Source organism: Cygnus atratus, chromosome 1, assembly GCF_013377495.2.
Source record: "Cygnus atratus isolate AKBS03 ecotype Queensland, Australia chromosome 1, CAtr_DNAZoo_HiC_assembly, whole genome shotgun sequence".
Lineage (NCBI taxonomy): Eukaryota > Metazoa > Chordata > Aves > Anseriformes > Anatidae > Cygnus > Cygnus atratus.
This window is the reverse complement of record NC_066362.1, coordinates 63,384,875-63,411,940: the sequence shown is the minus strand read 5'-3', so window position 1 is coordinate 63,411,940 and position 27,066 is coordinate 63,384,875. Positions and strand designations below refer to the sequence as shown.

The 27,066-nt window shown below is 40.4% G+C and overlaps 1 protein-coding gene across 7 annotated transcripts in view; it reads left to right on the top strand.

Annotated features, from left to right (window-relative positions):
• BICD1 (BICD cargo adaptor 1) overlaps positions 1–27,066 on the top strand; it is a 177,325-nt gene that overhangs the window by 122,480 nt on the left and 27,779 nt on the right. For 6 of the 7 annotated variants that reach the window (XM_035550843.2, XM_035550841.2, XM_035550844.2 and 3 more), the window contains exons 3-6: positions 2,826–2,978; positions 6,434–6,871; positions 12,526–13,620; positions 22,282–22,433. In XM_035550843.2, coding sequence (XP_035406736.1) covers positions 2,826–2,978; positions 6,434–6,871; positions 12,526–13,620; positions 22,282–22,433 — 1,838 coding nt within the window. Of the gene's footprint in view, positions 1–2,825; positions 2,979–6,433; positions 6,872–12,525; positions 13,621–22,281; positions 22,434–23,536; positions 23,611–27,066 lie in introns of all 7 variants that reach the window. The other variant, XM_035550842.2, reaches the window with a different exon arrangement.

Sequence of the window (27,066 nt, the reverse complement as noted above, 5' to 3'; positions counted from 1 at the left end):
TATAACTGTATATTGTCTGCTTGAGAAAAACGTATTTAAAATATTTCAAAATAGCCATAGACACTCATGAGAAGGTAATGTATTTAGCCACGGCATTTGATGGAAATAAATATATCCTATTTCCTGACAGTAACAAAGTATAACCTCAGCATGAGATATTTGTATAGATTGAAGAATAGCTTACCTGCACAAAACACACAGGGATTCCATATGAATGAAAGCAGAATGGGAGTCTGGCATCTCCTGTGGCTATTCACTTGTAAACTGTGATAACAGCAGGCTTTTGCCCTGTAATGTTGAAGCACTCACTGCCTTTCGTACAAAGCAGTGAAAGCAACCAAGCACTTCTCATCTGGGCATCTGCCAGCGTAATGCAGACATTTACAAACAGAAGGAGATCTCGTAGCAGGGAGAATAATCACATAAACATTAAGGTTGGAAAAGATCTCCAAGATCATGTGGTCCAACCATCCCCCTACCACCATTATTACCCACTAATCCATGTTTGTTTTTTCCATGACAAAATGCACTTTCCATTAGAGAATATTTCATCATCTTTTCAAAGTAACACGATGAGATTTTGTCCCCTGTGACAGAGCAGTACTGCAGGCAGAGCTGGGGCAGGCAGGCATGGAAGGGATGCTCTGACCAGCAACTCTTCCCTTCTATCCTGTTTCTTGTTTGACCAAGTACTGTGAGTAATGAAAAATAGAGAGAGCTTGTGTGTGTGTAGAAGGAGAAGTGCTATAAATAGTTTGGTTTATACTTCCAAGATGATGTAGGAGAGGAAAGTGTTACAAGTTACCACAAAGAAATGTGGTTTCTGTCTTAAAGAAATAGTGATGCACTCCAATGAAATGGTAACTGATGTTTTCTGTTGCTGTTTGCAATAACAGGAAAGGCAAAGGAGCACCTTGGTCCTACAGAGTACTTTTGGAGGTTTTTTGGAAGTGTTGTACCTTGGACTCTTTCATGGAAGTAATATGTCAGGGTTTAGTAACAATTCTTGACTTGGATCCTCCATCCCTGGCTGCCTTTTTTCTTCCTCAGTTTTGAAGAAGCCTTCCTTTTGACCGCTGAAATTGATGGCAAACACCAGGGAACTGCAGAATAGCTTGATTATACCTGACGTGGCAGAGCTGTGCATTCAGTGTTGCCCACTGCCAGCCTCAGTCTTGCCCAGATCCTCACACCTAAAAGCATAAATAAACACTGCTGCTGCAGGTGTGCCGACAGAAACGTGTATGAAAACAGCTCTGTGGTATAAAAAGCCTTCACCCTGTGAAATAAGCTGTGGTGCCATTTTTACAGTTCACTCATGAGTTTAGTAGAAAGTGAAGGATGCAAGAGTTACTTTTATTTCATGCTCTGTCACTCTTTTGCCACTGGGGATCTTTTAAACCAAAGGTGTGCTTCCAGTTAAGAAATCATGTTGATTATTTCTTCTTACACAGCTGCCAGAGTGGGGATGATGATTTTTTTATTTTTCTTTAACAAAAAGGCTTCATTTTAAAAAGTCACCTTAATAACTCTTGCATCAACATTTTTTTTCATGCTTTGCAGTGTTATTTCCTAGGATTTTGTTACCATTTATGTAACCTAGATGCTAAGCAAAACTCTGCTTATCACCAATTCAGACCACATGGATTTATCTTTAAGTATTAGAGGGTCAGCTGTAGAGATGGATATGTTCAGAGCTCACCGACTACAATTTCTGCTGTAATGATTTCTTAAACATTGCACGTTTTCAGGTGGATATAAGGCCACATATATTGCCCTCCCTCCGCACAGAAACCTTTTAGAGAAACCTGTTACTGCTTCCCCCACGTGCTCTTTATTGCACCCCAGCAGAGAGGAGGCCCTGCCCCATCATTAGAGACCCAGCAGTGCTTCCCTCCAGGAGCCCTGTGGCAGTGCTCAGTTACTGCTGGAAGCAAGACAATGCTGTGACCGTTTATGCCTGTTTCTATTGATCAGGAAAATCCAGGCTGCTTGTCACAGCAGAGGGGCAGGTTGCTTCTACTGGCCGTGTCAGTCACTGTTCTCCTCCAGCTGTGTTAACTCCACCTTCCCACAGTGCATTCTTATCAGGGCTATGTCAGCAGATTCAGGGGGGCTTTCCGGAACATCCTGACCCTTGATGTAAAAAACACTCAGGCCTGGAATCTCTTGGAAGTGATTTTTCGTGCAGCCGATCCCTCGTGACCTCTCATAAGGCTGTCCAGGAACTGCATTTGCTAATGGGAAAATGAAAGTGGTGACCTTGTGTGTTCCCAGGCCCTGGGGGTAAAATCCTGCCCCACACACCAAGGCTTGTGTCAGTTTTGGGGCAGTGCTTTCTAGCAGGCTGCATGGCGAGTCCTCCACCTGCCCGTGCTGCTCTTTAGTGCCTGCAGATAGGAGCGAGCAAGTAACAGATGTCTCTGCAGAATAGATGCTGTAATTCATTGCTTTACTGTATGAATGTAGGGAGCATCTTTTGGTGGAAAAAGGGTGGTAATTTTATTTAGATCTAACTGTATCATTGAGCAATAAAACTAATGAGATGATAAAGCCCTGCCAGGCTTCCCATTTCAATAAACATCTAATCTTGAAATTGTTTTAATCAAGCTTCCTTATCAGATGTTCTCATTACTGTGCTGCCAGTACACACCTGAAAGTACCATTTTGCCTCAGTTCAAAGGGTGATGCTGTTTTGATGTGAACGCTAAAATCCTTTTTATTTCAGGATTAATTTTTTTTGTGTGTGGCCTTTTCCAAAGGCAGTGTGTATCATTAAAGGGGCTGTGCACAAATGGTAATGTGCTTGCTTTTTCTCTCACCAGAATAATGAAATGGTAGAACTGCAGAGGATACGAATGAAAGACGAAATTCGAGAGTACAAATTTCGAGAGGCGAGGCTCCTGCAGGACTACACTGAACTTGAAGAAGAAAATATCACTTTGCAGAAGCTGGTGTCCACTCTGAAACAGAACCAAGTAAGCATTGGGAGACTCTAGGTGCTGTGCTGGAATATGATGGCATTTTCTCAGGTTTCCATGACGTGATCCAGCAGAACACTTTGATAGAAGTTTCTTTGTGTGTGTGTATTGGTATTTTTTTTAGTTGGATTTTTGCTGGACGTTTATTCCGCAACAGTGTTATTGGCCATTTTTTACATATGGGGTGGCCCTTACCTCAGTTTTGGGAAAATCCTGAGGGACTATTTCTGCACAGAACTTTTTAATAGCGGGATAATTATTACCATATCCATGATTGCATCTTTTCCCTTTCTGTGTTTCCTCCCCTCCCTCCCTGCACACTGACCTCCATGCCAAGCAGCAGGAGCAGGTCAGCCCTCCGTTTCCTCTTACTTTGTTTCCTGTGTTCCTTTTCCACGTCTGAAGTGGAGAAAAGAGGAAATAATCTTTTACCCATTCTCCTTTTTTTCTTTTCACTGGGTTTTCCTGTACCACTGCTGCTCTCTGCTCAGAAGTGCTAACCTGCACGTTTGGCAAGCTCCAAAAATAGGCAAAGGGATGTCAGATGCTCCTAGTTTATTTTATATTTTCCCCATGGCAGTGACATGCAGCTGGCAGCAAGGCAGCATGCTGTAATTCTCACTGCAGTACAGAATGTGCCCCCAGGAGCTGCCGTAAATCACAGCCCCATTACATCCAGATGCAAACAGAGGTTGGGTCTGTCCTCTCGCCTTTACAAAAGCACAGCTTCCTTTGACGCTGGATATAAATACTGCAGAGGAAGTCATCAGGCACACAGTTTTCTTTTGAACTGAATGAAAAAGATTTGTTCTCATGTCAGAAAACTGAGCTTGCCACGATAAATATGTAAGTATCCAAGCTGGATGATGAAACAGTTTCTTTTAGACACTTCCCAGACCAGCATAACATGGTGCTCTGGAACAGCACTTCCCCAACTTCCAGCAGATTGCAGCAATATTTCTCTGCAGACTCTGTTTTATGTCCTAGCCTACTGAATGGTTGGTGTAGGGCTTTTATCAAATAGCCAAGACTGGCAGTTTCTGACAGCAGTCCATTAGCAAGGTCGCCTTATTCCAGCAGGAATATGCAGCACTATTTCATCTGTCTTTGCTATTCTACCCCACTAGCACAAATGCAATTGAAGCATGTAGAACAATGGAGCAGTGCTGCAGAGAATGCACAATTAATGCAAGTGGGTGTCATTCCCTTATTTCACACTCTGAATTTCTAGCAGATCATCTTTATGTCAGAGTTATTTAACAAGCCAGCAAATTCTGCCTTTGAGGAATATATTTTTTCCACACCAACCTCATAGGAGGCATCTTCACAGGAGAAGTAAATATAAATACCCCTTTATGGACCATCCTGGTTTCCCCCAGAAGAAAATCTGTTTACCAGTGTTTGTATTTGTCATAGTATTTCATTCTTAATGGAATCAAATGCTGGCACTCTGGGGAGAGAAGAAGCATTGCCACATTTTGAATGACATAAAAAATCAGTCGTTTCATATCACATACCCACGCACTTGTGATTCCAAAACCAATTTCAATCTACAAGATAAAATATCAAGAGCGTTTTATATTTTACTACTTTAACTTACAAAACCATATGTTACAAGTATATTGTAAGCAAGAATCCATGATACAGTTAACTGCATAGATTATGTAGAACTCTGATTTTCATACGGATTTAAAATGGAAGAAAGTCTATGATTTTTGGTGGTTTTTTTTTTCATTCCTCTCCAAGTCTTTAAGTTGTAAACGTAGCTACTCGATTAGATTTAATAATTTTTTTTAAATGGATGTCTTTCTACAATCAGAGAATATACCAGGTACCTAAATGCAAATTTCAAAATACGATAGATTTTTCTTTTCTGTTTAAAATCTCTCAGTACGACTTGGGAACTTTCTTTGTTGTTCAATATTTTTTCATTCTCTGGGTTTGAAGATTAGTGCTTTGATTTTTAAGCTTGCCTTTCCAAAAGCTTATGAGTACAAGACTTTTGACAGGTTGATTAACATTCTACTCCAAAAGGAGCGGTTAATGTTTCTGTATTCACCAGAATCTTATAGTTTGTTTAAAAATATACATATATATATATATCAAATAAAAAATATTTTAGACAATGGCTTAAAATTGCACATAGTAATGCATATTCATTTGAATTAGAAATGTCTCAAACTAAAAGTTTTTTTTTTTTGTAGAAGCATGAAAGTTCAGTGTTTCTTTTCCTTTGCTAAACCACCAAATTATTTCACCCAATACAGGGAATTTTTGGCATTTAGAAATGAAAAGGTGGGTGACTAACATGCCTAGAATTAAACTAAAAATCAAAGTATGATCATTTTTACTAGGAGACATTTTTACCAGTCTTCCTTTTCATTTCTGTGGGATTTTCTAGCAGTGAAAAGGAAGATGAAGAGGGCCAGCAAGGGAAGATATGCCTCACTGGGGAACTTCTGCACTGTCTATACATTGCTGAGCAACTGGTTTCAGGCTAGAATGGGTTTCCCTAGGCTTTGCTTCTCTTTAGGTGCAATAGAGAGTACTGCAGTTATCTCCTTATTGTGGGAGATGTTGGAGCCGCCTTTAAAGAAGAGAGATGATTTCCTCAGCCCACATGCACATAAATAAACTGATAAAATCCTGCAATGTGTGTGGGGCTGTCAAAGGCAAAGGACCCGTGAGTCCCTCCAAGGCTGGTGCAGCAGCGCAGGGTCAGTGGTGGAAGTGTTTCAGGCAAAAACAGGTTGCCACATGCTCCAAAATGGCATCCCTACACAAAGTTCAAGGACTGTGTGGCTGAATGAGCTATAGTTTAAGCATCTCAGAGTTTAAAGTGATTGTGTGAATAGCCCAGTGTCCAATTTTTAAAATTAAATGCTTTTTGAATAAAGCAGAAGATCATGTAACACAGAAAAGAGTTGAGGCTCTCCTGCAGTTTCTGCACCTTCCATCAGTATTTTTGAACACTACTAAGACACCAAGGTACTTTAGAGTATCCATGCCTGAGTGACTTTACATCTGGTAAGAATTTAGATATGAAATAATCTTCAGAATATTTGTAATTAATAAATCAGACTATATTAACCTGAGATTTATATGTACCATGATATACCGCTAACGGTAATTCTTAATAAATCTATGGCTACCAGCACACCTGCTACTAACCAGTTTCTTTCCACGAAATACATTGTTTATTGTCATAAGTTATTTGGGAAAAGGTGTAATATTTCCTGTTTCTCACCTGCTGTAAAAAGTGTGCAGTGGAATATTCAACAAAGAAAGCTCCACGTTCATTTTCTGTGCAGACATTTCTTTGCAGCTGCAGGCAATGCCTGGTATTTAACATTATATTTTCTGTAGTACCTATTTCAGTAGGGCTGATAAATGGCAGGTTTTCATGACTCAAGTTTTAGTATTATGAATGTTCTTTGTCTTGTCTAATTCAGGTTGAATATGAAGGCTTAAAGCATGAGATTAAACGATTTGAGGAGGAGACAGTGTTGCTTAACAGTCAGCTAGAAGATGCCATCCGGCTGAAGGAGATTGCAGAGCATCAGCTGGAGGAAGCCTTGGAAACTTTAAAAAATGAAAGGGAGCAAAAGAACAATCTGAGAAAGGAACTCTCCCAGTATATCAACCTCAATGATAGTATGTATAATAACCATATTAATATATCAGTAGATGGATTAAAGTTTGCAGAGGATGCGAGCGAGCCCAACAATGATGACAAAATGAATGGACATATCCATGGGCCTCTTGTGAAACTCAATGGTGACTACCGAACTCCCACAGGTAGGAAAGGAGAATCTCTGCACCCCGTCTCCGACCTCTTCAGTGAGCTCAACATATCAGAAATACAGAAACTGAAGCAGCAACTTATGCAGGTAAGAGTTTAATTTAATGTCCTAAAACTTCTGGGCACACATCATATGGACCCTGGTGCTAGTTTTTGCATTGACCTCAACTTCCCCCAATGTTCTTCTTGACCACGTATTTCTACTTTGGTGTTTCTCCATATTCAGATTTTGACAGAAATAACCTTAGAGGACAGAATAGTTGTCTGTGCAAAGTCAGCATCATCTGAGCTGATGTTTACTGGAAAGAGTAGAAAGGGACTTAGTTACTGTAGTTGCATGTGGCTAGACTCTCTTTTCCTGGTCAAATAATGGGAAATATCCCTGAGGTTTCAAGTAGAATAAAGTCCTCTTCAGTATGACCAAAATTATCCAGGAAAAAAAAAAAAAGTGAAATACAGATAGATTTGATTTTGATCCTTGCAAGTCAGAGGGTTTTTTTGCCATTAAACTTAGCATGCAATCAGGAGAACAAAAGGAGAGAAGCATTCCTCTAAATACCTGTGCGCTCACAGAGCATCTGAGGTGTCATGCCTTGTCCATGTGGGGAGTCCCAGCAGATGCATAGGTGAGTGCATGTTGATCATTTATTTTCGATTTATCCAGGCTCAGCCCAGGCATAACCAGAATAGGAGCTTGGGGTGTGATACAAACTAAATATCAAGCTGATAGCCCAGAGCTGACATTATCTTAGAAAGGGGTACAGTGCAACACAGTGAAGGGGTCCCTCTGTCCAAGCTGTTGAGCATCTGCTCTGCCAAAAGAGCTTGAAAGCTTTTGGCACCTTCAAAGAAACATCCAGCATTTTCTAGCTGTGGGCTGACAAAGAGGGTCTCTCCCAAAGTAAGATTTGAAGGTAAAGTCGAGCAAACCCAATTTTCAGCTCTTGCTGGAGAACAACAAATCTCTATGAGTTTGTCCTGTATTTGCTGAAGTGTTAATTGTTTTATTTACTTAATCACCAAACTCACCGTGGGAAGTTTTCATCTGAGCTACAAAAGGAATATGCTAATGGCATCTAGTGCAGTTAACTTTGATGCAGAATATATATATATTTTAACCAGAAAAGCTTGAAATTTGCAATTTTATTTCTGTGAAAAATTCTGGTAGAGACTCTTCCAGTATTAAAATAGAAACAGCATGTATATTTTGCTTCTACATACATATTAAATGCAAGTTGTGATTTTATTCAGAAATACAATGTTAAGAAAAAATACCCAACTTCAGAAAAAACATGCTTTGATATGTTCATATTTTAATATACAGTTTAACTGTTTTCAAGCATAATTTACAATGAAGTGTAATAGAAATATGAAGTGAAAGCTGTTTGGAAATCAAAAAACAGGGTTGTTTGGCTAAGTCTTTTCTTGATTTTATTCAATATTGAACTTGTTGAATCAGGAAACTTCTACTTGAAAGATATTGCAAGATATTGCATTTTTATCATCTCTGATTTTAACATTACTTCTTTTACACTTCTTAAACAAGGAGTCAGACTTCTGACAGTCACTAGCCACTAGCTGTCCATCCTAGGACTCTAGAAGGACCCTAGAAGATAAATCTAACCATTTTTTTGGTCACAGTGGCTTCTTTGGGCCTCAGCAGCTCATGGAAATAGCCTCCATTGTTGTTTAGTATTCTAGTGATGTTAAAAGGTTTGAAAAAGGGAGACTATACCAAGCTGAAAACCTGATTTCTTTAGATACTGGGAAGGCTTACTACCAACTGCTGATGTGTACTCTTTTTAAAGCAATCATCTTCTCTGTTTCATTGTATCAGCTCACCTTGGGTCACACGAATTAACTGTGAAAAATTCCATCAAAAGTTTTTCCTCATGGTAAGAGGGAGATTTAATTGGGTTCAAGCTGACAAAAGGTAATTCTTCAGCAAAATTGGATTTTTTCTCCTCAGCAGTGTCTTTGCCATGTGGTGTTCATACAGTCATATCTCAATATTTGGTACATGCTCCTCTTCTTTACTCAGAAGAGGTTTCTACTATGACAGAGCTGCTGAAGGAACTGACCTTCTCTTTAGGAAGCATTTTCATGTCTATAGGACAGTGGGCTTCTTTTTCGAGAGAATCAAACTTTGGATTTGCCATTTTGTGCATGTGTGTGGCTAGTTTTTTTAGTCTTCAATCTCAAAAAGAAGTCTGCACCAAAAAAGTTAGCATGACAGATAAAAGATCCTTTTTCAACTTTGGGATGCTAATGCTCTGTGATCTGTGCTGGTCCCTAGAAGAGGTTCAACTGCAAGTGACCACTTCCCATCTTTTAAATCCACTAGGTAACAAATGTTTTGATGAGAATTCTCAATTCCATTTGCTCAAGGCTTTCTGTTCTGCTTTCACGTTTCTTGTCCAGTGGGAAGAATTATCCATCCCAGTTTTAAAGCCTAGGACTCCTCTCTTCCTGCTGCTTTCCCTATTCCCAAGGCCAACATTATAAAAGTTAGATTAAGCTTTCTTTTAAAAAAGAAAGTGTCAGTCAGCCCAGATTCTGACACTCCTCCAACTGCCTGTTACTCTCTGACAAAAATGATGTGTTTGAGGAGTTCTTCTTTTCATTTATTCCAGTCTCACCAGGAATTGTTCACTGATATTCTCATGTTATGTTTAAAAAAAAAAAAAAGAAAAATGAATGAAATATCAATGCTATAATTGGCTTCCATAAGTGCAAACTATAAAATAAATTGGGGAGGAAAACTTCTCAAACTGAAATCTTTGAAAGGAAGGAAGGATACCCTTAAAAATGGGTACAAACACTATTGAATTGCTTTTATTTTCATTTTAAGATAATGACAAGGATCCTTTCCACAGCTACTAATTTCATCACAAAAACAAAACAAAAACAAACAAACAAAAACAGATGGAAGAAGAGCAGCCTATTCCCAAATGTTTGTTCTGTGTGGAATAAAAGACTGTTGTCTAGAACAATAAATATAACTACTATCCTTAGAAACAGCAGAGCTGTTAATATTCAGAAGGTGCACTGTGGGCTCAGTTGGAGCTTCATTTTTTATCCTTGGAAGTATGAGCACGTATTTATCTTCAAACAGAAGTGGATTAATGTCACCCATAATTACTGGACTAGAATGAGTGAAATTCAGTAGATCCATGTATTTCATTTTACCTACTGTACAAGATGGTGTATGGGCTTTAAATTTGAATGTTTTCTCTAGAAATAATGCTTTCTATTTGAGAGAAGTATTTGTTTCCAGACCCCATTTATGTTCAGCAGAAAAATGATCATAAAGATCCCTATTAGCTCTGTTGCAGTTTTTCTTCATTATAGAATATGACAGCTGAGGTCAATAATCTGGTAGGATTCTGTCTGATAAATTTAAGCAGACACTGAAACACAGTACTTCTTTAGCACCAAGTGTTTTTTTTTTTTTATGTAAGGAAAAACTCTTTGGCTGTTAATTTTTACACTGGTGGAGTCTGTTAATTGCCTGCTTCCATGTGAACATACCCACACATGTGGGCGCACATACTTTAAAAAGCCAGCTGTCTTTGGTGTGTGCATCATTATCCACGCTTCTCACCATAAGGTGAGATGGTCCTTTAAATTACCAGAAGCTCACATGTATCTCACCTTACCAGGCTGAAGGAATAAATACCTCCATTAGCTGGTGAGGATAATGTAATTAACACTTCAGCCTGCTGTGCCAGGTGGTAGCAACTAGAGTTCAGCTGAGAGCTGCCAGGGAGAGCAGACCTCAGGCAGGCTACCCAGCGGAAAATTCATAGGGAAGATAATGAAAATGCTTTTGCTGGTAGCTCTGTGTTGGTCCCCAGGATAGGCCTGGCAGGGAAATCTGCACAGAGCCATCGCCGTTTAAGAAGGTGGCTTGGTAGGAGGGAGGATTGTGCTGTTTTGTGTTTTCTCTCAGTAAACCAGATGCTCAACAAGAGTGGGATGACACCGGTGGTGAGCTGCACGACAGGCTAAAGGCAGACTGGGATGGCAACTGGGGAACAGTTGTACCAGCGTACTTGTTGCATTCAGCTGTCCTCTTCTGCATTACAGCACAGGCTATGTAGTGCCTAAATGGAGCTTCCTATATTTAAGGAGACAGATGCTTCTTGGGTCATAAAATAATGATGATTTTTTTTTTTCATGAGTCATCAGTCACCTGCACACAAGAAAACTAGGTCGACTATTTAGATGTTTTTAACATGGCTTCTATTTTTAATCTTACGGTCTTTGCCGGCAATCGACTGCAAGTTGTAATTGAGGCAATGTTTTGAAAGCCTTTCTGTTAAGCCAGGGGATCATCATATGCCTTAGTAACCTTACTATTTCTGAGCAGCAGCTACTGCTCAGAAGCCCCGTTATGAGATAACAGGAGTCTGAACCACTGCTTCAAACATTTTGTGAGACAACATTAATAAGCTCGAAGTCTCTAAAAGGCTTTTCTTTTCCATCAGTGAGTTTCATTGTGGCTGCTTTGACTGTTCCAAACACTACCTGGGGGATGCTGATAGGGAAGGCAATGCTTTTTTGAAGGGTCTTTCAGAACTGACAGCTTTGAATTCTCTGAATTAGTAATTCAGCCACGCACAGTGGGAGTGTGGAACATGATGTCTTTGCACGTGTAAATACTGGGCTGAGATACTGCAGCAGAGGGAGAGTAAGAGCAGTCAGCCTGATAGGCTCCAGATCCTGCTGCAAAGGCCATGAGAGCGAGAATCATGCCATGTCCCTGTGCCTTCCTCTGCTTCCCAATTCACAGCTCAGAACAGGATGAAGGCAAAGAAGAAAAAAGTTGGAACATTACACTAAAATTTGAAATGAGAATCATTCAGGGGTGTTATGAGCAGTGAATATCTGAGCAGATAGATTTTTCTTGTTCGCTTGCTTTAAGATGCTGTGCTTAAAAACTTCAAGAAGAGTCCTCTAGGACCTCTTCCACTTCTCAACATCCACATTTCTCTGTGGCTATTCAGAAAGGAACTTAATAGGTCAGAACCAGTGGTTTGTTAATTGTACTGCAAATGCCACTTTTTCTGTATTATTCTTAAAAGGATGGATTTTGCTTTCCTTGAAGTGCTGGGGATGGGGCTTCCTAGGAGCTGCATGTGCTCAGGCTCCTGATCTGTGTTGTATTCACAGATGGTGGGTTATTTGATCTAATCTGTGGAAATGTACACAGCCATTTGTTTACTGTATTTGCATTCAGTAATCAAGCCCTTCTTTATGAAAATTTGCAACAGTCCAAAGATATAAATAAAAATTGTGGAGGATGGTAAAGCTATTCACAGGAAATGTGAATTTAAACTCCACTGGGAAATATGTATGTATCAGTGTAACATGTTGTAGTTGACAGTGATGCAGTTATGCCTATAAAATTCAGGGAACATATGTCTTGATAAATCCAGTATCATCACGCTAGCTAACTATGCACTTAGTGCTTGGGCACTAATTCTTCAGTGGGCAATGTGTGAGATACTGCATATGGCAGCAGAAGTTGGGACTTCATAATCCTCTACAAGTTGCACATATCTCTTTGACTTAATTTCATGGCTTAGGGGTATATGGGTAGAATCTTTTGGAAGCCCTCAGGTTGCATATGCAGAGTGGGGGAGTGGAAGTGGTGAACATGATTGGCAGAGTTAGGTGTTCAACAGAAAAGCACGGGTAGGATCAGATGCCAGGTGTCTAACTTTGACTCTGTTGCAGGTGGAGAGAGAGAAGGCCATTCTCCTGGCCAACCTACAAGAGTCTCAGACGCAGCTGGAGCACACGAAGGGAGCCCTGACCGAGCAACATGAGCGAGTCCACAGGCTCACGGAACACGTCAATGCCATGAGGGGGCTGCAAAGCAACAAGGAGCTAAAAGCAGAGCATGACTGTGAGAAGGGCCGAGATCCTGGCGAGGAAGCACATGACTATGAAGTGGACATCAATGGCTTGGAGATTCTAGAATGTAAATACAAAGTAGCTGTTACAGAGGTGATAGACCTTAAAGCAGAAATCAAAGCCTTAAAGGAGAAATACAATAAATACGTGGAAAACTACACTGAAGAGAAGGCCAAGTATGAGAGCAGAATCCAGACATATGATGAACAGGTGACAACCCTGGAGAAGTCGACCAAGGAGAGCCAGGAAAAAATGGTCCACATGGAAAAGGAATTACAAAGGATGACAAGCATAGCGAATGAAAACCACAATACCCTCAACACCGCCCAGGATGAGCTGGTGACGTTTAGTGAGGAACTGGCTCAGCTCTACCATCATGTCTGCCTGTGCAACAACGAGACACCAAACAGGGTTATGTTGGACTATTACAGGCAAAGCAGAGTCACCCGCAGCGGCAGCCTGAAAGGACCAGATGACCCTCGAGGTCTCCTTTCCCCGCGACTTGCCAGAAGGGGAATGGCATCACCCGTAGAAGCCAGGACCCCAACCGAGCAGGTGACAAAAGAGGCTGTGGAGCCTGGCAAGGAGCAGAGCCCAACTAAAACACCTACAATTTCCCCTGTCATCACAGCCCCTCCTTCCTCCCCTGTCTCCGATACCAGTGACATTCGCAAAGAGCCGATGAACATCTACAACCTCAATGCCATAATAAGGGACCAAATCAAGCACTTGCAGAAGGCTGTAGATCGGTCATTGCAGCTGTCACGCCAGCGTGCTGCAGCTCGGGAGCTGGCGCCCATGATTGACAAAGACAAGGAGGCCTTAATGGAAGAGATACTGAAGCTGAAATCCCTCCTGAGTACCAAGCGGGAGCAGATAGCAACCCTGAGAGCAGTCCTGAAAGCCAACAAGCAGGTAAGGTGCCAAAAAGAGAGTCAGCCGGGAGTGCCTGTTATTTATACAGGTCACTTGCAAGCTTATCCATCAGTATTTCAGGGGGAGAGATTTTACTGAGCCTCTCAGTCACAGTGAGGACAGGCCTTTCTTCCCTCCCACCCCATTTCCTCTCTAAGCTCTCCAGCTCTGCTTTTTCCAGCCCCCACTATTCAACAAGGGCTCAGGCAGCAGAGACTGAGGGAAAAGCAGAGGGGCAGGGAGGGATCCACTACAGTCAAGCACCACAGCAACTTTAAGGAAATTAATTTAAAAAACAGAAAGCTAAAGCACACCTCTTGAAGAGAACGGCAGGTGTAAGAGTGCAAACAGTCACCTTGGACTATATAGAGCAGGGCATTTTTGTGATAAAACACCAGGTGAAATGCTGAGTTATTTTATTTGCAGGTCGTTGGATTTTTTTTTTAATTATTATTTTTTTATTCTTATAACTTTTCCTGCTATTGCAACATTTTTTATCCTTTAGATTATAAATTTTTTTTGGTTTGTTTTTAAGAAAAGGGACAACATCACTATATGATAAAGCAACCTGAAACAGTAACTGCATTTTTTTTGAGACAGATTCATTATAAAGTTATATTTTACAAGAATTAAAAATTTCAAATGAGTATTTTGAAAAAGTAAACAGCTTAAAAATCATAGGATCATACAGCATCCTGAGTTGGAAGGGGCCCACAAGGATCACTGAGTCTAACTCCTGGCTCCACACAGGACCCCCCAAAAACCAAACCATGTGTCTGAGAGCATTGTCCAAATGCTTCCTGAACTCTGGCAGCTCGGTGCTGTGACCACTGCCCTGGGGAGCCTGCCCCAGTGCCCGACCACCCCCTCGGTACAGAGTCTTTTCCTAACCCCCAGCCTGACCCTCCCCTGTCCCAGCCCCATGCCATTCCCTCGGGTCCTGTCGCTGTCCCCAGAGAGCAGAGCTCAGCGCCTGCCCCTCTGCTCCCCTCGTGAGGGAGCTGCAGGCCGCCATGAGGCCTCCCCTCAGCCTGCTCTGCTCTGGGCTGAACAAACCAAGGGACCTCAGCCGCTCCTCATACATCTTGTCCTCCAGACCCTTCACCATCTTTGTAACCCTCCTTTGGACACTAATAGTTTTATGAATTTCTTATATTTTGATGCCCCAGACTATAAACTGTACTCAGAGTGAGGCCTCGAAAGCTCCAGAGTGGAGTGGGACAATCCTTTCCTTAACCAGCCATCAGTGCCTGATGCACCCCAGGGTGTTCTTGGCCCTCCTGGCTGCCACGGCACACTGCTGACTCATTCAGTGCCATCAACCACACGCCCCAGATCCCTTTTTTGCAGGAGTGCTCTCCAGCCTCTCATCCCCGAGTCTGTACAATACCCAGGGTTGCCTCTTCCCAGGTGCTGACGCTGGCAGTTGCTCTTGTTAAACTTCGTATTGTTGGTGATTGCCCAGCTCTCTAGTTTGTCCAGATCTCTCTGCAAGGCCTCTCTACCCTTGATGTAGTCAACAGCTCCTCCCAATTTAGTATCATCTGGAAACTTACTCATTACACCTTCTAGTCCTACATCCAACTCATTTATGAAAACATTACAGAGAACTGGCCCCCAAATGGAGCCCTGTGGGACCCCACTAGTGACCGGCCACCAGTCTGATGTAACCCCATTTACTTATAACTCTTCGAGCCTGATCCATCAGCCAATTGTTCACCTATCACATTATGTTTTTATCTAGCTGTATGCTGGACATTTTGTCCAGAAGGATACTGTGAGAAACAGTATCAAAAGCTTTACTGGAATCCAAAAAGATTACATCAACTGGCTTCCCTTGGTCAACTAGATGGGTGACCTTGTCATAAAAGGAAATTAAGTTCATTAAGCAGGACCTTACCCTCATGAACCCGCCTTGGCTGTGGCCAGTGACCACATTGTCCTTCATGTGTTTTTCAATAACTACCAGAATAATTTTCTCCATAATTTTGCCAGGCAGTGAAGTGAAACTGACAGGCCTGTAATTACCAGGGTCTTACCATCAACTCATCAAACCTACTTTATTTTTGATGTTATACCAATGTAAATAGGCTGAGAATTGCAGCATTCTATATTAAATACCAAAAGAGTACCGCATAATGGTGTGTTTTTCAAGAATACTCACAATATTTTTGCATGGTATATATTCCCAAGCCCCTTGTATCTGATAGATTCTGGGTCTGCAAATAATTTTAAGAAGTTAAATTTGAACATGCAAACAGTTCTATTTATTTCAAACAGTCTTCTTATGCACAGAATTAAGTGAATGCAAGACACTGCAGGGACAGAGTCTCTGTCCAGATTGCCCAGGACTTTTCTCATCTTAAAGATGTGTAGTAATAACCACATGGGGGCATAAATCCTGGTTAATAGCTTGGGATCCTATTCTCTCATGACAGTGGTAGGATTTCACTGTTAAAATTCTCAGAAGTTGATTAATCTGAAGTTAAAGTTTGAAATTTAATTGATGATTGGATCTGCAACTGTATTTCTAGGTACTGGGGATTTTTAAATTGCATCTGTATTTCAGTATACATTGAGTCATTTATACCATGCCCCCCTAAATATTAATTGGAGTAATTAAGTACCATCCTTAGCTAAGTAATAATAGCTCTGAGCAATTACATGAGGATTTTCCATGTAATTAAGATGTAATTGAAGTACATCTTTAGATACCAAAACAAAGATTTTTTTTTTACAGTAGCATAGACCTATCATTTATTTTAAACTAGCTCAGTCTTTCTAAAGTTTTGTGTTTTTTTTTTTAATTACTGTCAGAAGTAACACATCATCCTGAAGTGTGCGCACTGAAACGGGAAAGATAGATTCGCTGAGTAAGAAGGTGCTATTAGCTAAACTTTTCTTTGTTGGGTAACAGCATAAATGTTGGTAGCTATTCAACTGGGCATCAATTCTTGTAATGCAAACCAAATAGCAGTATCCTCAAACTTCTAAGTTAAAAGGCATAATAATATAAAAGGGGTGAAGAAATTTAAAGTTAGAGAGATGGGGGGTTGGGTTAATTGTGGTGTAGCAGTACTGCCAGCCTCTGGCAATGAGTGTATCCCAAGAACAAAAAGCAACCAAAAGCACATCTCATGTTCAGAAAACACAAGTCAAGATTCATCCCCTTGAGTTCTTCCTCTCCAAAATAATAAGTTTCTAAGCCGCAAAAGGTTGGGGATATTTTCCTCTGTGGGTTCAATTTAGACAAGCCTACAGAGGATATCTGATTTAGTTTTTTTCATTTTCTCTAAAACCACAAAAGTTTGTATTGCAATTTATTAAAAACACCCCTTGAGCCCTAATGAAGCTGATGTTGACATGCAGTGATGTCTTTTCATCTTGTACATCGTGCTGTGAGATACTTAAGGTGATTGTTATTTTTTTTTTTTTTCAATAATTTTGGGAGGCAAAATGAGCACAATCGAATGCACTGGAAAAAAATGACAAGAACTGGTCTTTCTAGAGCATCCCGACATTCAGATCCTGGGGGCAGATCAGCAGCCGGGCCCTGGGTATTTGGGGCTGTATTTCAGTAATGGAGTTACGTCCTTTATTGGGGAAGCACTGGTGCTATCTAGTGACCATCAGAAGTATTGCAACATTCTGTTAAAAATGTACAGCTTTCCTGGCCATACATTTCATTGCAGTGTGCTAACTAACATCCTCTGTTACCCAGGTATAGGGACAGACGGCTCACTGGAAGAAAAAAAAAAAAAAAAAGAACAAACTTGAACTGCGTTCACTTCTCCTAACAGGAAATTGCCTGACTACAGGAAATTACCCGACTGCAGGAAAGCACTGAAGGAATCTGTTTCTTGCTCCTTCTGTTGCAGTGGGCTGGGCACTCTGGCAGTGCAGTTACAGCTTTTAAATCTCTAACAACATGCAATAAATTTCTGTTTGAACCTGATAAGCTGTTGCCTAGCTTTCTGCATTTGACAATATCTGATGCTAAAGTCTTTCTTTTTATTCTAGCTGTGTTTTCTTTAGTAATATTTTCGCATCAGCATTTTAGCATTAGGCTGGGCCAGAAATAGAAGACACCAAACATTGTAAGATGGAAGAGAGGACGTGATTTGCTCTAAGAAGCCACAAAGCTAAGACCAGGGAAATTGATTATTAAACAAATCAATGGCTCAAGATAGCAAGTCACAACATAAATCTTGCTAGCTTGCTTGCTTACTTCAGCTTGATTTATGTATCTGTTTATTTGTAGCTGTAATTACTGTGTCAGCACCAGTTTCGTAGAGCAAAACCAAGTAACATTAGGATTAACAGGGAGCATAAATTGTGAAGTAATATCAAATTAATGATATAATAGCTTTTAGGACCAGTTCAGTAATGGTTTTGATTTTGGTTTCTAATAACTTACAGAGAGCAAACCTGCCTGTGAGGGGAATTTAATATCCTGAAATTGTGACTGAAATATGATCAGTCATTCTTGTAGGTAAATAATTGAATGGGAAGGAGCTGTATGAGTAAGGAAGACTTTCACATCCATATTATTGGCAATAACTATGGTGTCTGCAGCTTCCATAACTGAGATTGAAAGTCCTTCAGATAACTGGGCTGGGTAACACCATATGTGCAGCACCTGATCTATAAACAAAAGCTCAGTTGTTATATAGACACAGTGCAGTGGAATTTGTACACTGAAGCTGGGTGGAAAGATTCATTATCATGTGTGGTTTCTGCACTAAAATGGCAAGCTGCTGATCTCCTTTTTTGTACATACCACAGCAGGACTTAATATTCTTTCAGCAACATTTTGTTTTTACTTGGTTTGCTTCTTCTACTCTTAATATAAAGTAAATGAGATATAAAGTCTTCCTGGAATATGAAATCTATATAGAGAAAATGAGGTGTGTTCATGGATTTCAGGAGGGAAACCTTTAGGAAGCTGGATTTGAGCATGGATCTCTTCTGTAAGGATAAGGAGAGGCATGAAAAGGTCTTTATTAGTTCTGGCAGCACCTTGGGTATGTGTTCACCTCAACTCCTGAAGGCCCAAACTCTGCAACTGTGTTCTGGGGGAACAGGTGTGATGAGCTCGGTGTGCCCTAGCTCTCTTCCTTACTAGTGTTTCACACTGGCAGGAGTCCACTTGTTGGAGCTCTCTGCTCCCTCCCTAGATTATCCTAGATTATCCCCAGAGCTGGTTCCAGGCACAGCCACACACATGGTTCAGTGGGCACAATTTTGGAGATTGGCTATGAGGAAGAACAAACAAATAATTTAGGCTATAGCTTCTGCTGGAGGAAGAACAGCATGAAGCTGTGTCTTCAGTCTGCCTTATCCCTGGGTATGGTACTCACAGCACAGCCTAGCAGTGCAGCAGAGGTGACCAGACACCTGGATACTCTGCAAGAGAGGGTCCAACCACCCCTGGTACCCTCAGCCATGCTCCTCATCATGCATCCTGGCTCCAGGGTGCTTCAGGCTCATTTTCTGCCTGTTCAGCTCCCCGGACCAGCTCGTGGTAAGCACAGAAGAAAACCATCCGGTGTGCAAAGGTTAGGGATGGAGAAAGGCTGGGTAATTATTCTTTCAGGGGCAGCTAGCCAATATAGATCGATTTAGCTACATTGTAAAACGGCATCCTCAGAGCCAAGGAGTCTGACAGCACTCGGCCTCAGTCAGCATCCAGGTCCCAAACTGATGAGCTCTGGGTAACATGAGCATCCGCACAGACCAGTGCATGCTGGCTCTTACAAGGACTGATTGAGCAAGCTGAGCATCACATTAAAGCAATGCCCTTCTGCTCCACTGGCTGTGGTTGCCTGCCTGCACATTTCTAGCAGGAGCATCTCCTGATTTGTCCCCCCTACTTTGTCTTGCCTATTAAAAACACATTTTGCTCAGTTTTGCTTTGCTGATACTGCACTTGTGCTCATGATTCTTCACTTAGGAGAATTTCAGAAGGGGGACGCTGGGCAGCCTGCAAAGGAGCATGTTGAAAAGCTTGTTAGGCATATATAAAGAACCTATTAAGATGGTTAACAATGAGAAAGTACTGTTGAAGTCTTTGTTGATTTATGATAAAATGCATATTTTGTTATATTCTACGTATCTTCAATTTTTATTATAAAACAAATTAAGGCATTGGTGATGGAAAAACACACTTCCTCATGGTTCTACTGTACATGGAAAATAAATTTCAGCTGTGGCTACATAAAAGCTACTGGGTAGAAAATTGTTGATTGTCTATGGGAAAAGTAGAAGCAATTAATTAGTGTTATCCTTTCCCGCTTCAGAATACCAAGATTACATTTTTCTAAATTCTTCAGAAAAAAAGGCAATGATAAAGTGTTGCCTCGTCTTGAGCTGTAATACTTAATGCTTTCCAGCACGCTTCTCTGGTAGTGCAGAAATGGCCAGAGCAAACAGGTCAGTTGAACTGCAGGCACTGAAACTTTGTTTTGCTAGATCAGCACAACCAGCCAGAACATGAATATTGAGTTTCTGCACAGGAGGTGATCCTCATGAATTTCTGCAGAATTACATCCCTTTTGGTTTCTGTTGAGACAGAGAATTTTGGTTATGAAGAATAACTGGAGGGGCAAGAGGAAAGGGCATTGATTGCTGTTAACTATTTAGCTCTAGTCCTTGCACACAGTTCCGCTGTGTGTAAACTACTGGGCTTACAGGGAATATGTATGCTTCCAATACTGAAACAATTAATTTATTTTTTATAAGTCTAGCATTAAGTGGCACAGCACATTTCTTTAACTCATTTTTATTCCTAAACAAAGGAAAAATCTTGAACAGGTGAATTCTGTATTTGAACTGCCATAGTTAAGAGACAGTGGGCTGGACTTCTCTTGCAGAACAAAGACATCTGAATTCCTGCTTCGGGCCAAAGCAGAAACCAGTTTAAGCAATAGAGCCTAGCTCTGCTCTCATAAATCACTTCTGCCTCATTAGTGACCTGAAAATTCTTAAATTAATCTAATTTAATCATACCTGTTAAGAAGGAATTTGTCCGCTGACTCACTATGTTCTAGATTTCTTTTCAAAAATGTATCTTTGTTAAACATAATTAATCTTTCTTCTCCATGTTAATTTATGTGTTAATTTTTGCTCGTGGCTGGAAACATAGAAAGCTGATGATTTCTGTTTTTTCCTGCTAAGGCGTAGGATGGTGTCTACCATCCTACGTTATACCAAAGCATATGTCATCAAGGCTGCTAAAAACCCTAAGTGGCTTTTGTTTTGTTTTGTTTTATAATGTGTTGCTGGTGATTTCAAGTTTGACATAAAAAAAAATATATATATTTAAAATTTCAGGTAGTTATTAGCAATTTTTTAAAATTTCTCAATGTAAACCAGTGTGAAAGTAGAGAAAAATTTATTGCTGGAGATATAATTGGAAAAAAAAAAAAGGAAAATTTATTTTAGTGTGGCCATTTGTAACTGCTATTTCCCCAGGCACAAATGAATAGAGTTGTGTTTTATTAGGAGATGTTAATAATGTCCTTTTCTTAAGAGGCAAGGTTAGTGACAAATCTAGCAAGATTCAGAAAACTGAGTTTAAAATCAGTTTCCAAGTTTGGTCATTAGCATTCCCTTGCTGTCATCTTTGAAATGTTTTTCCACAATTCCTTGCCCTGCTGATGGCTCAAGAAACCACAAGATCAACAGGGGAACTTGATTGCTGATATGAAATGCTACAACTTATTCTGCACTAAATGAAGTGAAAAAATAATAGCCCCCCACTCTAGGTAAATGCAAAAGGAAACATTTTTTCTTCAGGTATTTAAATGGCAATAATTTAAAATGTCTCATAGCAGCAGTAGGTGTAAAGCCTCTATAACAGTATGTATTTTGAATAAATTAAAAATGATACTAAATTTCATAACTACAACAAAAGATTCTACTCTTGCAAAAATAAGACAAATGTAATTACTAAAATGTAATTATATGGTCAGGAAATTAAAGACATCTAGTGGAGGAAATGGACAAAATAAAAGAAAGAAGGAAGCAGAGAAATAAAGAAATAGGTGGCTACAAAGCCTTGCTTTCCTTTTAAGTGAAAATTGTAATTTACGCTTTCTTTGTTCTTTTTTGTAGTAATTAAAGCTGACAGAATAATGTGGTTTTGCACAACAGTAGGTACTGCCAGTGCTCAGATGTGAAAACCAGCTGTCACATCCTAGCAATCACCTCATGCAAGGAAAGCCATGGCAGAAAGCATGAGGAAAACCAAGTCGGTTCAGCCCGCAGCTACCAAGGCTGAGTCTAATGTGCCGTGTGTCCCCTTTGCAACCTGGTCAGAGATGCACCTTGTGGCTCAAGGTTGTGGTAGCAACTCCTTAAGCTGTAGTAACTTGCTCATTTGCCTGAGCCCTCAACATGCAGCTGCACCATTTTGCACAGACATTTAAGGTGCTGAGTTGTAGCCAGTGCATTATAATTGGCTTTGTCCTTTGAACTGCTTTCTCCTTTTCCTGGCTTTATGAAGTACAACTGAAAAGATGACATTAAAGGGCACGGGGCAGGTCTAACCTTCTTTTGCTGTGTGAATGGAGCAGGAAATATAAAATAAAATCAAACATGGCATCTGAGCTGTTATCAGATATCTCTGTCATAAGCAAATATCCTTGTCTGTGTTTTCAGACAGCTGAAGTGGCATTAGCCAATTTGAAGAATAAGTACGAAAATGAAAAAGCAATGGTGACTGAAACCATGACCAAGCTACGAAATGAACTTAAGGCTTTGAAGGAAGATGCAGCAACCTTCTCATCCTTGAGAGCAATGTTTGCAACCAGGTAAGGGAAATGATTTCACTGTCTGACTCAACACTGTAAAAGTAAATAAGTGTGCTAAGCGAGAACAGACATACCTGTGTATGTTGGGTACTTAGGAGGAGAGACAGAAATTATTTTGTGCAAGGCCAGGGGTTTGCTGGATGAAGGTGAACGAGTCTTACAGTGTGTGCTTGCAAAACTTGCAAGCTTTCAAGTGCTACTGGGATGCATGTCTTGGAAAATAATGCTGGAGAATAGCAATGTCAATACAACCTTGAGTAAAGTGTTATAAATGCCAATATCAACCGTCAGTCTATTTGCATTTATAGGGCTTTTTTAAGTGAAAATCAAATAGGAGATTTATGTGGCTGATATTCACATTCAGAAGTACACAGTGATTCTGTCACATAAAGCTGTCGTATTGTTAATGAAGATCTTCAGAATCTTATGGTTTCATTATCGTGAGATTTAGTACTTACCACTGGAAAAATCTATTTCATCAACCAGCCTGTGCCGTAAACCAGCACTAATAATTGTGAGGTCACTGCAATTTCACATTCCAACATGAATTCTTACTTTCTCCAGCTGTAATATCAAATTTATTAACTTCTACACAGGATAATGGTTTCACTTATCTTCTGTAGCACAGTTCCTCCTGACAGGACAGTAATTAATAATTTCTCTTCTTTCCTTCACCCGTACGTCCTTAGAAGAGCTTTTGGTTTTAGGTGCTTTTCAAAAAGTTAGCTACAAATATTTTGTTTTTGAAGATCCAGTGCTTCCATCAATAAATTCTTACCACCCAAATTAGCAAAGAAAACAGTAACCTTGGGATTTTTTTTCTATTATATCATGCTTTCTTCCCCCCCCCCCCACCTTTGTGATCAAACACAATGAAGATTTCTTGCTTGTGCTTTAGTCCGTAAGCAGTAAGACTTCTTCGTGCCTCGTGCCAACATCTCCCCCGTGCTCCCTGCACTATATGGGTGCCATCTCACCTCTTCCAGCCTTCTTCAGTCTTTTGTTGCTTAGTCATGGTAGCAGCAGCAGCTGAGAGGTGGGAAGGATGGAGAAGGGGCCATTTACGTTCTGTGACTTTGGTGCTGTGTACAAATTCATCATAGGTTCATCGTTGGAAGAGTACGTGTAGTGCCATAATGGAAATGAAGAACCAAATCATCAGGTGGTGTGAACCAAGGTAGCTCCATTCATTTCATTGCCATCTAGAGATTTTCTTCAGGAAAGCAAACTTCTGTGTGTGTTTTAGAAATGCACGTGTTGGTCTTTGTTTACAAGCTCATTACTCCAGGAGATAAATGAATGTACTAACTCTATAAGGCTACCTGGAGGGCTACTAAGTCCCGAAGAAAGGTGTGGAATCATGAGCATAAAGCAAACAAGGGTCTTGTGTGGAGCCTGAATTATCAGCCTGCGAGGTAAAACAAGTTTGCAAAGATTTAGAAGCCGATACCTGAAGAGATTATTAGGTTGGTGTACTAAATGCTCGTTACTGTATTCATGCATCCCATGTGCACACTTCTGCTGGATTTAAGGCATGCCCTACAGCCAGTGGGAGGCAGCAGCATCTTTTCTGCGAGAATTAAGCTTAAAGGGTGCCATTCGTTTAGATGCCTATTATAGATATCTTGTGTAGGATGCAATGAAACGTGTCTCTTCTACAACTATAAAAGGAATCTGTGTCGCTTGCTGAGTTACCAGTTTCCACTTTGTAAATGTCTGATATTAGTAGAGATAAACCCCACCCAGAACATCAACTGCTGTTGGTAAATGCCATGCAGTTGTGATTAAAAACTCACTGCAGGACCTATGGATGTATTCCTTGAGGTCATACGTTTTGACCAGTATCTTGTAGGGACAGTGATTAAAAGTCACTCACTGCAACATCTTGCATATCAGTGGGCTTCTATAGATTTTTCTGTTGTAGAATATTGCTTTTCCTTCCCTACCTTGGAATTTAATGACCTTCATAATTAAATCAATTTTCCTAAATGTTCAAATCATTGACTCATTCTGTGTACTTCATTTGGAATAGCTTTTGTTTAATTGATAAAGAGACAATATACTATAAATGTCTGTTCAAGAAGAGAAACCTGTTTGGAAATAGAAGAACGTGAGATTCTCCATGCAGTAACATTTGATACAATAGCAACATTCAACATTTATATATATATATGCACATATATAGTCTTCTGTTAAATAAAGCAGTGATTTCCATGGTAATCCTGCATCACATGATACTACTCATGAATTTGTACTATAGGGAGAATATCTCTCTAAAAGTAGAGTTGTTTTATAGGTCTCAAAATGATTTTACATGCTGCTTGATTGAGCAATATCCTTTTTCATAACCCATTCTTTTCTGTTCACTTGATTCTCAGATGGGTGTTCATTCTGGTGATGAACTGTATGGATCCTTCATCATATGCACTGGTTAAAGCTCATGCCACATTATAAGGAGGGCATAGCGCATGTGTTTCTAGTCTGAACAGTGAAGACAACAATTTTCTGCAAAGCTTCCCTATGCAAAAAGCAAGAGCCTTCCTTTTTCTGTGATTTTCCTTTGACACTTCTGTGTCCTTCCATTCCTGTTTCTTTCTTCAGATCTTCTCTTCTGCTCCTCAGAAGTCCTTCTGTCCAGCCTATACCTCTTTTGCTCTTTTATTTTCCTGGACTGTTTGTTTCCCAATCCAAAATCTCTGTGGTTCTGATCTCTACAGCTTCCTTCTTCATTAGCCTCGATCCCTTTCTGAATTTACTTTAGACCTGCAAGAATATGTTCTCACTACAGTTCAAGCTCCTGTTTCCCCAAACACACCTCACAAAAGAAAAATAAAACAAAAGTATAAAAACTTCTTTCTGTTATCAAACCCTTGATAAAGCTGCTTTTTTAAATCACTCCATTTTTACACCAACCCTTTTGGATCTTAAAACCACAAAAAATCCACCACACTTATAGGACAAAGAGGTTCCATTTTCTAGACTCTTTTAATCATCTATCTGGAAAGTATAGAGAGCTGGAGAAGGTCAGAATGTTGGAATTAACTGGAGTGATGAAATTTATCTGCCAGCTGTGAAGAACAGCTAATTGTTAAACACCTTAACTGTTCATTTTCAGGCATCCTAAATGTTTTGCTTTTTTAAAGTCAATGTCTTTATATCTGTGGTAATTTTTGGGGTAGACACCACTGATGAGGACTCTTCCATAGCAGCGCTTTTGTTGGTATGTTTTAATGGTGCATTAACCCTGCTGCTGCAGCTTCTGCTGGAGAAGTCATCTTCTGTGGCTGCTTGTGGGTGGGATGCATTGAGTTAGCAGAGCAAAGTTTAAATTCCCACCTGATACCAGGGCTACGTGGTGCCCATCAGATTCACAGCTTCTGTCTACTTATTTACCGTGCTGCTTCTGATATTCCCAGTGCAGAAAAATGGTGTGAGCCTTTCCTGCCCCTTCTGTTGCTGCCCCTCGCTCCAGCCCCGAGACACTGACATGGTGTCAGCTGTGGGGTGGTGAGACTGCCAGTGCTCCTGTAGAGGGCGAATGAAAAGCAGATTCTTTAAAACTTTAGGTTTGCCATCTAGAGTAGGGGTTGAGCTGAGAGGGGAAGGGATGAAATGTCTCATGCTGAAGGAGAGAAACAACTGCTTGTACAGAAGGATCCTGAAGGAATTCAGAAAGCTAATTTTACTGATTCCCTGCATACTTTTTATTTTCCTAAGCTAAATAGATATTCAAAAGTAGAGAAATATTTCTCAAGATATTGCCATCCTCCTGACACTACATGATTTTATTCTCTATCCACCAAGATGTTTTCTTATGATTAATACTTAAAGAAAATTTGTGCTGAAGACATGGGCTAAGAAGTACGGACAGATCCCGGAGCTATCCTGGATGAGAAAACATTTATGAGCAGAAAAGAATTATGCTTATGTGGTAGAGCCAGGATTTCTCACTGTCAATGTCTCTGGGTTTAGCTCAAGCTCTGCTATGATTTGTGTGACCGAAATTATGCCTAGGCCTGACTTGGTATTTGGTTTGCATTCCTAGATGACAGAGAAATATGGAAAAATCCTATGTAAGCTTCTTGGATCACTTTATACAAAATAAGCAGGCTTATGCATCTGTCTTCTTCCTTTCTGAGACAGGAGAAATAAGAAACGTGAAATCTTGACGCTGCATAAAACTTAAGACCAGCATACAAGATAATTTACTAGTCACTTGCAGCTTACACCCATCATGAGACAAGGGAGAAACTGTGACAGAGCTCTGATGCGGGAGGATATAACCTAAATTCTGTTATGAACTACTACTCTAGCACTTCTAAAAGACCCATTGAGAGCTCTGGTATATCCTGGAGCCCTGCTTGTTCTGCAGTGGTCCACGCCATGCCAGAAATCATCTCTCTTAAGAGCTCTTAGCCTTTTTCTTCCTCTGTATGCTGTGAGACTTCATCAATGTTTATAAAATGTATGGGTAAAAGGCAATATGGATGTGTGTAAAGCTTTTTTTCTTTTTTAATTGGAAACACTTTTCTTTTTATCCCTCACTTGCATATATCAGGGAATATTTCATTACAGGACCATGTCTGCAGGCAGTGGTTACCTCCCACTACATGGAATAACCTTCGCTGCTGCA